General features: G+C 36.1%; 2 protein-coding genes across 4 annotated transcripts; one reads left to right on the forward strand and one right to left on the reverse strand.

Moving 5' to 3' along the window:
• Nucleotides 1–2,005: 2,005 nt before the first annotated feature.
• Nucleotides 2,006–6,666, forward strand: LOC130244558 (interferon-induced protein 44-like). 2 transcript variants are annotated; one of them, XM_056477044.1, is made up of 8 exons: nucleotides 2,006–2,085; nucleotides 2,430–2,472; nucleotides 3,023–3,056; nucleotides 3,142–3,346; nucleotides 3,476–3,622; nucleotides 3,706–3,877; nucleotides 5,817–5,917; nucleotides 6,007–6,666. In XM_056477044.1, exons 2-8 carry the CDS (start codon nucleotides 2,448–2,450, stop codon nucleotides 6,181–6,183), a joined length of 861 nt encoding a protein of 286 aa, XP_056333019.1. In that variant the 5' UTR covers nucleotides 2,006–2,085; nucleotides 2,430–2,447; the 3' UTR covers nucleotides 6,184–6,666. The 2 variants fall into 2 exon arrangements, with proteins under 2 accessions (XP_056333019.1, XP_056333020.1); XM_056477045.1 differs by lacking the exon at nucleotides 3,142–3,346 and having other exon boundaries at nucleotides 2,043–2,085.
• A 1,203-nt stretch (nucleotides 6,667–7,869) lies between these two features.
• Nucleotides 7,870–12,716, reverse strand: ikzf5 (IKAROS family zinc finger 5). Of its 2 annotated transcripts, none has more exons than XM_056477378.1 (4): nucleotides 12,377–12,716; nucleotides 11,831–11,990; nucleotides 10,147–10,320; nucleotides 7,870–9,760 (listed from the first exon to the last, which is right to left on the reverse strand). In XM_056477378.1, the coding sequence occupies exons 2-4, from the start codon at nucleotides 11,961–11,963 to the stop codon at nucleotides 8,811–8,813; spliced, it is 1,257 nt and encodes a 418-aa protein (XP_056333353.1). In that variant the 5' UTR covers nucleotides 11,964–11,990; nucleotides 12,377–12,716; the 3' UTR covers nucleotides 7,870–8,810. The 2 variants fall into 2 exon arrangements, with proteins under 2 accessions (XP_056333353.1, XP_056333352.1); XM_056477377.1 differs by having other exon boundaries at nucleotides 11,831–12,010.
• Nucleotides 12,717–13,655: the final 939 nt, after the last annotated feature.

A 13,655-nucleotide genomic window follows, 5' to 3' on the forward strand; every position in this document is an offset into this window, starting at 1 on the left:
CTTCTTTGTCAAAGTACATTGATTTCATTGTGTCATTATCAGTGAAATATTGATATTTTGATATTGCCATTATTGAAGTCACTTCGGACTAAGTAATATTTCCTAAAAGCACCCTTTTTGTGTGGGTAGACATTGTACTTCTGTAATACAAACTTTTCTTCTAGTTTACATAGCCTAAATCAATTCAAATTATTGCCAGCCAGACAACCAGTATGCACAATCAATAATTAATATTTTACTTGTTCCCCATTCAAAGAGTAAAACACCATTAAACTGAACAGGCTACTTTATTTATCTAATTACAGTCGTCTTAAAAACATGATGGTAGTGAAAATTAATGGCCGTTTTTTTACATCTCATTAGATATAAAACGATGCAATTTATAATTACAGTAGACATAAAACATTTCATTACAGAAAGTTTATTAACTAACATTAAAATACATCAAAATTCTATAGTTTTCAAATGGACACTTAAATAACAAGAAAGTCTAATAATTTCATTCATTTTCCTTCAGCTTAGTCTCTATTTCCGAGTTCGCCACAGTAGAGTGAACCGCCAACTATTCCGGGATATGTTTTACGCAGTAGATGCCAACAACCTAGTACTGGGAAACACTCATACACTACGGCCAATTTAGTTCATTCAATTCACCTATAGCACATGTCTTTGTACTGTGGGAAACCGGAGCACCTGGAGGAAACTCACACAAACATGGGGAGAACATGCAAACTCCACATAAATGCCAACTGACCAAGCCGGGGTTGGAACTAGCGGCATTCTTGCTGTGAGACGACAGTGCTAACCACTGAGCCACCATGCCGCCCAAGTCTAATTAAAATGTATAATCTAAAATTTTCTCCATTGCTTAAGTCTAAAGGGTTAAGAAAAATGTTTTCAAATCGGTAGCTAGTAGGTTAGCAAACAACACATTTTCAATAAAGTTGACATCAATTCTCATGTTATCAGAATTATTTTAAAAAAAGATTTATTGCTTTAGATAATTAAATGTCTGCTGAAAAAGTATTATTGCATTTTTTACATGGTTATTAGCTAAATAAAGCTTAAACAGGGTCCTTGAGATCATTTTAACAGTATTGATAGTGTAATACTAATCTGAATATAATCAGTTAAATAGACTTGAGTATTCATTTTGGTTGTTCAACTATAAAGCGAGGTGAAAAAATGTTTAGCTGAGAACCAAACACTGCTTGATACTGTAAATTGATAGTAAATACTGTGTTCATATTTGATGCAGTGCTTCTTATGGAGTTTTATAAAAGGGACTTTCAGTTGTTCAGTAAAATTATGTCTTTGATGTCATAATACGTTGGCACATTTTGTTCTACACAAACTCGCACCCAAAACATGATGAGACTTATCCACTTTATTTTAAGGTGGAAGCCCTTATCTGTGAATGTTTCAAGACTTCTCATTTGTTAGCTGTTCTGGGTAAATGAAAAACAAATAGTAGTAAACCGTTAAACTACTTGCAATAAACCAGTGTGTTTTTAAAAGTATATTTAAACTAAAAAAATATAATAAGGAAATACTAATTTATAACATCTCGCAACATAACAAGCTGTTTTGTATGGCTAAAAATAAGGATGGAAATGAGACTGCAAGTCTTGACACATTTAAAATGAGTTAAATAAGTAAGAAGGATTAGAATCAGGTTTTATACATCATCAAAATACATATTTTCAATACATTTTACAGTTATGTTTACCACAGACGTTATTTTTCTCATAGATGGAAAAACCATTATAAAACCCTTATTTAAAAAAATCTGAAAGGAACCATGAAACAGTGAAAGTATAGTTTGGGTTCTGAGATCATCTGCCCCAGAATAAGATAAAATACTATCACATGGAAAAAGTGCATTTGGAAAAAACTGGATGAAAAGATTGGAAATCACAACATGTGCAGGCTGGTTGGTGCCTTGCGTTTGTGACTGAGTAGGCTGGTCTGAATGGAATACAGGTGTATGTTCGTTTAAACTGAAAGTAAAAGTCAACGAAGTTGCGGTATTTTAGTTTGACTGCGTGTTTACTCTACATACAGTACCAGTACAGTGTGAATTTGGTGAGTATATCAAGTGTAACGGGCAGTTTAAATTGCTTTATGGATTTTAATTGTCTATCGTTTCATTTCATTTACACAATAAATGTTTTTTAAGAAAACTATATTGGACAAAATGTTTGTATTTTGATTTAAGGGTGTGTGCCAAGAAACATTTGATCGAAATCAAGAAAAGATGGATAAACAAAAGTGTTTTACAACATTTATTTTACAAAGCTAAACAAAATGTGCTGGAAATACAAGAATGCTTATCTGTGTTAGATTTAGATCATGTGCAATAAGTTGTTGTATCAAAATTGCTTTGTCTGCATTCTCATTATATTCCACTTCCTTTGCTTAATTTGGAGATTTTACCATAAGAAGAAATGGGCAACCGAACATCAAAACTTGGTGAGTCTCTTATTTCATTCAAAATCAATTATATATGTATAGTCAGATTTCTATTCCTTTAAAAAACATTTCCCCAAACGTTTAACAGAGCAAGGATGTTTTCACAGTAGTTCCTATAATATACATATATTTTTATTTTCTAATTTCTACTTTCTTTTAGTTTTGCTTGAATAAAGCTGTTTTTTATTTTTAAAAGAATTTGTTTTTAAAACAATATTATTTGCCCCCTTTAGAAATATATTTTTTCAATTGTCTACAGAACAAATCACTGTTCTCCAATGACTTGCTTAATTAACATATTAGTTAAGCTTTTAAATTATCCTGTAAAATAACCAGTAAACTGTTTTCTGCTGTTATCATTGCAAAATGTGTTACAAATGTGTTGGAAAAAATCTTCTCTCTGTTAAGCAACACTTGGGAAATATTTTTAAAAGAATTAAAATTTCACAGGAGGACTAATAATTTTGACTTCAACTGTGTATTTGATTTTATATCAGCTTAAGATGTAAAACATTTCATGCTAAAAAACCAACTCAACAATCTCTTGCAGAATGGGATAACCCATGGAGAAACACCAGCTGGGGGTAAGTTTAATTCTATACACTTTTAATATTAGTTCACTTACACAGTAAATTTTTTCTAACATAATCTGAATTATATATTTTTAAGGGAGGAAAAAAAAGACTCTTTAATAAAAAGCATTAAAGAGATGAAACCAAGCAGAACTGATCTGAAATGCTTGAGGGTGTTAGTTGTTGGACCCTGTGGTTCAGGAAAATCCAGTTTTATAAACTCTATTAATAGCGCCTTCAAAGGACGAATAACCAGCAGTGCACTAAGTGACAGGATTGGTGGAAAAAGCTTCACAGTTGAAGTACGTCAACCCCCCCCCCCCCCCCCCCTCCCACTCTTTTATTGATTTATAATTTTTTTAATAATACATTTTCATCTCATTTTAAATGTGTGCTTGTTTTAATGGACATGTAATGTGTTGTCAATGCAGTACAAATCATTCGAAATTGAATCTGGAAATTCAAGTTTGCCGGTCGTCTTCAATGATGTCATGGGCCTGGAAACAGGACCTATGCAAGGCTGCCCAGTGGAGGACATCATTAAAGCCATTAATGGCCACGTCCGACATGGTCATATGGTAAAAACCAATAACAAAAAGCTTTAAATACCATCTTTAATCATATTTGTCCCTGGTGTCAGATTGATCTCTGTCTTGATCAGTTTAATCCAGAAAAACCACTGTCTCCAGGGGATAGAACCTTCAATGAAGCACCGAAAGCCTCTGACCAGGCATTCTGTCTAGTGTACGTTTTAGCAGCTGACAGAATCCAGTTTGCAGATGAAAATGTCTTACAAAAGATGAGAGAAATTCGATTGCAAGTCAGAAATCTTGGTAAGACTAATTCAACTCTTATTTTGATTGTGTAAAATAATTTTGCAGAGAAACTGGGTTTTCAAGCATCAAAACAATAAAAGCAAAACAAGTTTTGTTTTTCAGATATTAAAATGGGTTTCAGATATTAAAATGATTAGCATGAATTTTTACCAAAGACACTGATTTACAGAAAACATCCACTTAATGTTACCAAAATAAAATCTTTCAAGAGTTCACACTTAGATATTGCTTGATATTAATAGCAGGTTTGGCATGCTGTCCTGTGACAGAACCCTGAGCTCGGAGATAGTTGAGCCCAGAGCTCCTGCCTGGTCAATGAGCATGTAGGGGGGTACGAGATCAGGTAGTTCTCGAGAGCTCACCCTAGTAAAGGAGGAAAAGGGAGAGATCGAGGATTCTTAAGATAATGGAGTAAGGCGAGATGGGCTATTTATAGTGAGTTTGGAATAATCTGATTGGATTATTTGGGGAGACTGGGTATAGTTGAAACACAGGGAGAGTTGTAACAATACCAATGCCACAAATCAAAGATAAGATAGGGGTCATGTAACATTTTCAGTTTCAATCACACATGGAGATTTTCCAGTCAGTCTTGCAATCTCTTCTGAAGCTACAACAGAAAATCGAATTAAGGTAAGAAAGTAAAAAAAATAATAATAATAACAAGATTATACTTTGTTTAGTACCTCTGCCATTGTAGATGATGTTTGATGAGTTATATCAGGTCAAATTGTAGTTTCTCTAGTAAAGAATGGTGTATCAACCTCCTGCTAATTTCAAAGCACCATGCTAATACAGCTAGCTAAACAATGGGTGACAGTGGCCGGGTAGGTTGAAACACGTGTTTTGAATGTATGCAAACACTTACACACACATATGAATGTGCACATACAGACATGCACAAACAAATGCACTTGCGCATGCACAAACACACACAATATGCACACACACTTCCAATATTCACATATATTTTATTGTTGCAGTCATTTGTTGTGCCATGTCACTAAATGTTTCAGTCATGTAGCTAAAATAAAGGTAGTTTTAGGTGCTAAAGAAAAATTACAATCATCCTGGTCTCCCCTACTGATTGCAGATGAAAACCAGCAGTGATCAATCACGTCACGTGCTCCTCTTGAAATTAGTTTGTGAAACTTCACTTTGATTCATTCATCTGATGACATTGAAAACTAACAATCCCAGTTTAGCCACCAAAAAGTGAATTGTCATTTCAAATCTTTATACTTTACCACTGTCCTTCAAAACAAGATGTTTATCAGCAAGACGTTTCATAAGTGCAGTCACATTAAGTGGTTTCATTGTACATAGGCGGCCTATATTGTTGCACTTTAAGAAAACCTCATTTGACCCTTATTTCACAAAATATAATTGAAAGATTTTAACCAGACAGTTTACATGTAAATACAGTTTACTGCATTTAATGTTCTGCAACAATATTTCCTACGAGTAAAAGTTATCTATACGATGTAATATTACTATATAAAAATAATACTATATCTAATAACACAGTTCTAGTATATATGATTGACCGCAATTTTAACATGTCTCTTGGCTGGCCTGGGAATGCCTTAGGATCCCCCTGGAGGAGCTGGAGGAAGTGTCTGGGGAGAGGGAAGTCTGGGGTTCTCTCCTAAGACTGCTACCCCCACGACCCGGCCCCGGAAAAGCGGTTGAAATGAATGAATGAATTAATGAATTAACACTTCTAGATTCATTTAAGCTTTGCCCTTTTTATTTTAAACAATATTGTGAACTACAAGTGCGTTTAAAAAACTGCTTTTTAAAGCTATTTAAAACAACATATAAAGAGTTCATCTTTAAAATAAATTTCAAATGTCTTAAATCAAACAGAAATACGTAGAAAAATGCAAGTATCCAGTGTAAATTTAGGATACTTGCTCTTCTGTACATTTTACAGGGTTGCCCCAGGTCATTGTCTTGACAAATGTGGATCAAGCTTGTCCACTGGTGAAAAATAATTTACAGAAAATCTACTACAGCAAAAAAATCAAACAGAAGGTAAATAATTTACTCAAATAATTCCCAAACAAGCTCCAAGCTTCATATTCTGCTGACATGAACTTTAATTTAATGCTTTATCCTCACAGATGGAATGGTGCAGTAATGCAGTTGGTGTTCCAATGTGCCACATCTTTCCTGTGAAAAACTACCACGAGGAAATCCAAACCAGTTATGACACAGATGTTCTGATTTTACAGGCATTAATGCAGATTATAGAGCTGGGTAATGACAATCTAAAGGAGCGTGCAGCTCAGCAATCTTAGCTTAGAGTACTGTAGTGTGAGTGAGAAAACTTTGCCTCATATATTGGGAATCTTTTTTTGTTATAATTATTAAAATGCAAATGACCATATATTTTGAAATCCCACGCTGTTTTAAAATGACCACTGTTACATATAGACAACTTTTAGAAAAGTGTTGCTTTTTAAGCAAGTTACTTTACATACTTCACTGGCTATATTCTGTTAAATAGTATGACAGTAGTTGTTACTGATGTTGAATTCCTGTTTTTTTAAAGGATATAGACCTAAATAATAGATGATGGACCTGAAAGCATTATAGGGTATTGTAAAGATATTTGACTGGAACTTGTTCTTCTATTTTCTGATTCTGGCTTGTGTTTTATATATTCATGCTTAATATCAGTGGTCATTAATTGATGTATTCAAGCTAATAACTGTTAGGGCACTGTCATTTCCCTGCCTACAATTGCATGTATGTGTCATTAAAAATAATAAAATTACTAACTGATTTGATATCTTATTCTGATTTTATTTGAACAATAACGGAGATTAGTAGCCTATATTAAGATAAGTCAACCAAATAGGCAAAAAAAAAATGTAAATAAACAAAACAAGAATACTAATGTAGTAGATTATGCATGTTATAAACGATTAATAGAAGGTCATTTTAAACACCATAAATACAGCACTGAAATTATGGATCTTTAAGAAACATAAAATCATTCTATAATAGCACCAAATGGGTTTTGTTATGTGCAAGCTTAAGAACCATAATATAGCACCATGTATGACCATTTTTAAAACAACACGGAACATATACAGAAGAGGATTATTAATACATACAGGTGCTACTAATGAAGATAAAGAAATGAAAATCAGTGATGGCAAGAAAAGAAACAAAAAGATAAAATAGGTCAGTACAAAAACAAAAAAAGTCCAGAAACTTTGGGTGTCTAAAGATAAAGAATTGATTTGGAACCTGGTTCTGGCTCTGCACCAGCACAAAGCGTACCAAACCGAACCGTACCGTACCACTCAGTGGAAACGGGCCATTAAACTTTCACGTTGGAAAAGAGGTAACAGACAGTGAAAAACATTTTATATGGGAAATGTATGAAATTACCCCAACAGGGGTCGCGCTAGAGCTCAATTCACACGAGAACGGATCAGCCGTGTTATTGAGGGTGGAGAAAAGTGCTGTTTACCTCATGCAGCGCAGCCTGGCGCTAGCGACACGGTGGGTTTGATTCCCAGTGAAAAGTATCTGCCAAATGCGTAACTGTAACAATGTTGTCAAATAGTGTTAAAGGACCACAGTTTTGTACATAGCAGATCTAAAATTTTCAAGAAACATTTTAAATTCTATTAAACAGCTAGTAGAAGGATATTTAGGCATCTCACCAAATTAATGTCAGTGATGTTTGTCAATATAGATCTGGCTACAACAACTGAAATTTGTGTCCGTCTGTTAAAAAAATGGCGCAGACTTTGACATTAAATACAATGCAAAGGAAAAGCTGTTTACTATTAGTAACTGTTAGGACTGAAAACGTATTATCCTGACTTCTCTCTGTCTGGTATTATCCTCAAAGTATGTAATGTGGTTACAGAAGTACATTCTAATAATAAGTATGTCATAATGTTTACCAGACAAATGCATGGGAAATCGTTGAATTTCGAGCATAGAAACGACAGGACAAGCGATCATTCCAGTACACGTCGCAAAAGTCAGGTTTATTGACATTCAACATCAAATCCACCAAAACATACAATACTTATCTGATAATTTAGTTCATTATGCAGACAGGAATATGAAACGCTTCAATAGTAGTAGCACCACAAATGTTTCCAAAAACATTACAAATAACATCTACAGCATGGCACTGATGGTAGCGATGAGGGAGAGAGAATGACAGAAAGAAAGAGAACCGTGCGCTTACACCGTCCAAACACAATCATCAACACTGCTTTACAAAACCAGTGTATACAGCCATGTGCTATGGTGCTAAGTATGGAGAAGAAGACCTTAGGCCACTACAGTAAAATCTTGGACAACAATCCTACAGGACACTTTTTTTTACTGCTAAACAGCCAACGTACTTACCTCTGCTAGAAATGTTCATCTTCAATCACAACCTTGTTGATTTAAGTTAAGTTTAAATAATCAGCCGAAAAGCAAATATAATTTTATCTTAAATTAGAGAGGGGGGAAAGTGTTAAATGTGGTGAAGGTCATGTCATAACTAAAACATGTGTAACTAACATTTACAGTCATTCAGAAGTCCAAATGTAAAAAAGAAAAAATAATAATACAAAAATTGAAGTGTTAACTTTCAGAAAATAACTGTAGGCACTGATTATCAAACTCTGGCACTTATAAAAGAGAGTTGAGGCAAAAAATCTGCATGACTGCAAAAGTCGGATAATCTGGATTGATAGTTTTTAATGTGAGGAGGACACCATTAACAACCTTTACAAAGACTAAATGTGGCGTACTGACTTCAGCATAACATGCCAATAATAGTTTAAATAAAATAAGAACAACGCAGGCTCACCCGAATGTGTCTTTGGAATGTTCCTGATACTAAAATCGCATTGTTATGTAAAACAGGGCAAAGAGGAGGCCGATAAAACACTAGTGTTTGTCCTTATTTGTGCTGCCCTCTTGCGAAGTGACAGGCAAAGTCATAACTGTTTCTGCACCTGTGCCCGCATATGTTACACTGAAAAGGGTTCTCATAACCATGGCAGCCCATGTGGATGGTGTAGAGGATGTTATCTGGGAAATATATGTGACAATGTGGGCAGTGATGGAGCATCTGGGGGTCTTGTACTGGGGTGGGCGTCCCTGGCTGACTGTTGGTCCCGCTGGGAGTGCTGGTCCTCTCGCTGCAGGGTCCCACACCTGGACTGCAGCCGCTGTGTGCAGCTGGTCTGGGCTCGGGGGTGATTGGAGAAGAAGCTTGAGCAGTGCTGACCGAAACCGCAGCGGGCGCCGTCACAGGCTGCTGGACGAGGAACGTAGGTTTTTCATCAGGTAGCGATTCAGCTCCGGGAGATACAGGCGCACCTTCAGCTTCAGATGGGATGCTGGCTAACTGACCGGCTAATGTTGAAAGCTGGTTCAGTGGGTTGTCCAAAGCCATATCCTGATCTTCTCTAGAACCACTTCCGATTGCTCCACCAGCTTGTGGATCCTTTCCTAGACCGTTATAGGCCTCCTGATGGAGGTGAGTGTGAGGAGGGAGATCGTGAGTGAAGTCCCCCAGGTGGTGCTGCTCGGAGCTGGGCTTTTGCAAGACCATGGATGGCGGGCTGAGGTTGATGAGCAGCCGGCGGCCATAACTTAAAGAGTTTCCCCTCTTCTGCAGGACGCTGAGCATCTTCCGGTGAGACAGGGCAGAGCGAGCGCCTTTCATTGGGAGGAGTTTGTGTCTGCGACGGCGGTGGTGGGAAAGGTTACTGCGATCGCTGCAGCGGAAGGAGCACAGCTCACACTTGTAGGGTTTCTCACCTGTGTGAGAGCGCATATGGGCCTCTAGGTGGCGCTCGTAGGCAGAGGCGAAAGGACACAGGTGACATCTGTGTGGTTTTTCACCTGGAGGAGATAGAGAGGGGTTTTTAAATAGTAAGCTGAAGAACAGACAAAAGACAATCTTTATAACCGCTCAGAGTGCAATAAAAGGGTTAGTTCACCCCAGAACTGAAAATTCTATCCTCATTTGCTTGTTCCAAACCAGTTTGACTGACTTTCCTGTTGAATATAAAAAAACATATTGAAGAAAGCTGAAAACCTGTAACCATTGACAAACCATTGAAAAACAAATACTATCGAAGTCAATGGTTAGAGGTTTTCAGCTTTCTTCAAAATATCTTCTTTAGTGTTCAACCGTATAAAGAAATAGTTTGGACCCACTTGAGAGAGTAAATTTATATTTTTGAGTGAACTATTCCTTTAAGGTTAAAGATAATTTTTCATCTTACCTGTGTGTATGCGTATGTGTTCAATCAGTCGTGCAGTCCCTCTGGTGGCGTAGTTGCAATAGCGGCACTTGAGTTTTCCATCATATGTCCTCTCGAAGCCATCCACCAACATCCCTGAACTATCCTCTAAGGACATGTCTACTGCTGGGTGCTCCAGGCCATTGTGAGCAAGTTCTTAAGAGAAGTCAATAACAGAATACTTAAAACTAACAGATAGGATACCTAAGAGACAGCATGCATTTTACTTTGTTTGCTAATGTTTTCTTTCATACATTAGAGACACAAGTCCTTTAAATAAATAAATGTATTGTTTTTGTCATCACTTCTGTTTTAGAAAATATGTCTATATAGTTTCTACACATTTATATTTTAAGTTACATTATCCTCCATCTGCCAATCTTCATGTATTTTACTTAAAATCAAACTTTGTAATATTGTTCTTCACCATGTAGCTGGATTTTTGGTTTATGGGAAAAACACTTTCCAGAACCAGTGCTGGTGTAAACACGGCTGAGCACTAATGCACTCTATTGCACCCCTCATTTATGATAAGTGTCAGCAAATCATACTGTTCATATTCATGGCGATATTTGTATGAAAATGAAATGTTATTATATCATAAACAGTGCTTCCCACACATGAACTTTACATGGGTGGGCCGCCCAGGTATTTTAACGGCCTCCCAAGTATATTTAATGACACATTTTTTTTTTTTTAATATTATTAACATCCTTTTCCTATTTTTTATATCCACCCAATAAAACCAAACATCCGAAATCGATTAAGTAATGGAAAATCTTCTCTCGTTTACCCGTTTCTTTCTGTGTGTCAACACGCGAGACCTGTCAACACTCCCAGACAGTCTCACAAGCTTTGCAGACACACAGAGACGCACCTTTTTGGGACTTAAAAATTTGTCCTGCCTGTGTTTCTAAATCTCCGGGATTTAGCTCTTGCTTTCTAGAGCTCATTATGCCTTTTTGCATTACTCATTTATTAAAGACTACTTTCCGCTTGCTTCACACCTGACAGCGCGCACAGGCGCGATGTCAAAAGAAAAAGTAAATAATAGATTATTTAATCTAAACGATTCAGAAAAACCTTATTATATACTCGGAGAGGATGAAATGTCTGATCTAAACTAGCTGCAAAATATATGTACACCATTAGTAATGGTATTTAAATTATCTACACGTTTTAATCTTGTAATTATAATGTTTAGAAATATTGCCTGTTTTTATTTCTTTTTTGCTGATTATTTTATTAATTTGATTATGTTAATATATTATATAGGCTATTTTAAATACATATCTTAAATGCTTGACATTCAAGTTTGCTTTGAACTTGAAAGAGAGAGAGAAGCCGATTTTACCCTGTCAGTGGGTGCACATGGCTCCTGAATAGCATAAAGGTTTTTTTTTTTTTTATCATTATTTAAACAGTCTTTTTTAATTTAACCCATTAAAAAACAGTGTAAATCAGTCTCATAATTAATACAAATATTGTTAAAAATTAAATTATGTTTTGTTTGTCGTATATAGCTAACTATTTATGTGATGTGGGTAAATGGTGTTTCAAGCCAGCTACCACCGCAAGTATATTTCAAAACTGTGGGAAGCGCTGATAAAAAAAAAAAAAGATTGTTTAAATAATTTTTAATATATTTCTGACAGAAATAACTTGCCTCCTTGCAGATCATCACTGTCTTTCACGCCGATGACAGAGCCTGATATCATGTTGACATGTTGGGTCTGTTGACTCAGGTACTCCTGAAAGTCCTTCACAAAATCCAGTGGTTCTGGCTTCTCCTCGCCCATTGAAGATCTAGAGTCTTCTTCTGCTGTCTTAAACCGGATCAAACAGGCTGTAGCGTGAATAAAATATAACCATACAGATGCATATACAAAATAAAATCTTTGTAAAGAGACGCCCACATCAAACAACAACATAAAACTTTACAAGCAAACTGTAAAGTGTGAATCCAATCGATCCTTCTACAATAACATTCCCAGGCCAGCAAATACAGTAAACAAAGCTGCAAAATCTTCAGCTCATAAGTTCAAGCTGAACTTGTGGCAGTTGTAAGAAACATTACTGAGTTGTTTTAGTCTGACTGTTATTCAGTTGACAAGGTAACAAGGCTGGCGTTGCTATAATAGCGAGTAACGTTGACGTTGCTAAGCTTTTCCAAGCATTATGCGATCATTTAACAACAATAAACAACAGTTACCTTTTTAAGGGTGTCCGGGAAATTAAAACCACACTCGGTTGTTGGATTTGTTGACTGACGACCCCGTTACTTAGGAAGTTTTTAAAAAAAACTGACCGAGAAAAGCTCCATGTTGATGCTGGACAGCTAACGTCAGCGAGTTAGCGCTATTGGATCAATTAAAACGGGTTTTAAACAAGCTTTACATTTGAGCGGCAACTGGACCGACGTTTTTGAAACATGCTCCGTTTGTCCTTCTGGACTGTGTCATTGGCGATTGGAGCGTAATAACAATCTTTGAAAGGCCAAAATGATGCTCTGCGCCATCAAAACAAAAGAAAACGCAGGGGTGAAAGTTCAATCTGGCGGTGCGCCGCTAAAATGATTCCGCCTTCGTTCCGATGGTTGAATATTTAGTTCCTGTGTGTCAGGCCTTGAAAGAGCAATTCAAACGGATTGAATTCAAGTAATTCAACCTAGTATCTTCATATAAGCGAATATAAAAAGTGAGTTATATAACTTTTCTGTATTTTGATAGAAGTTGTGAAATGTACACTTGTTAAAACGACAAACAATATTTTTCTACCCCCTGATAAAAAACATGCGTTCTTCGGTAGTATTTTAATCGGAACTCACGTTATAAATCTGATGCTTTAATATAAACATCAGTTTCCATCTTGCTTGTCTTGTAAAATGACGCAGTTGTCATTGACGAAAGGACAACGTTTTGATTAAAAAACAGCAGCACAAAAGTCTAGTATTTAAAGGTGGAGATTAGCTTGATGTTTTGTTGTTGCAGTTGGTTTGTGTAGTTCTGTCATGTTTGATGACATGACACAAAGTATACTGCTAAGAGATTACAAACATGATTGAAAAGCTCACTTTTTATTCACTCAATGAGCAACGACTAAGTTTCTTAAAATCATTGTTTCCACCCTGTTACAAAGTAACATTTTATTCAGAAACTGCTAGCAAATTAGAAAGTTTAGCTACAAAGAAATGGCAAGTTGCATTTGACCATAATATTTTGAAATAAAATAACTCAAATAGTTTCATCTTGTAAATCATACATCAGTAATCTTTTTGTTTGTTTTTTGCATTAAATGCTAATGTAAAAAAATAGATATATAAAAGTCATCCTATTATTTTTGTTCTGTTATTCTGTGAGGCCAGCAGGGGGCGCTCAACCCGCGGTCTGTGCGAGTCCTAATGCCCCAGCATAGTGACAGGGACACTATACTGTCAGTGAGCGCCATCTTTTGGATGAGAAGTTAAAAGGAGGTCCTGACTCTGTGGTTAT

Source organism: Danio aesculapii, chromosome 17 (assembly GCF_903798145.1).
Source record: "Danio aesculapii chromosome 17, fDanAes4.1, whole genome shotgun sequence".
Taxonomy (NCBI): Eukaryota; Metazoa; Chordata; class Actinopteri; order Cypriniformes; family Danionidae; genus Danio; species Danio aesculapii.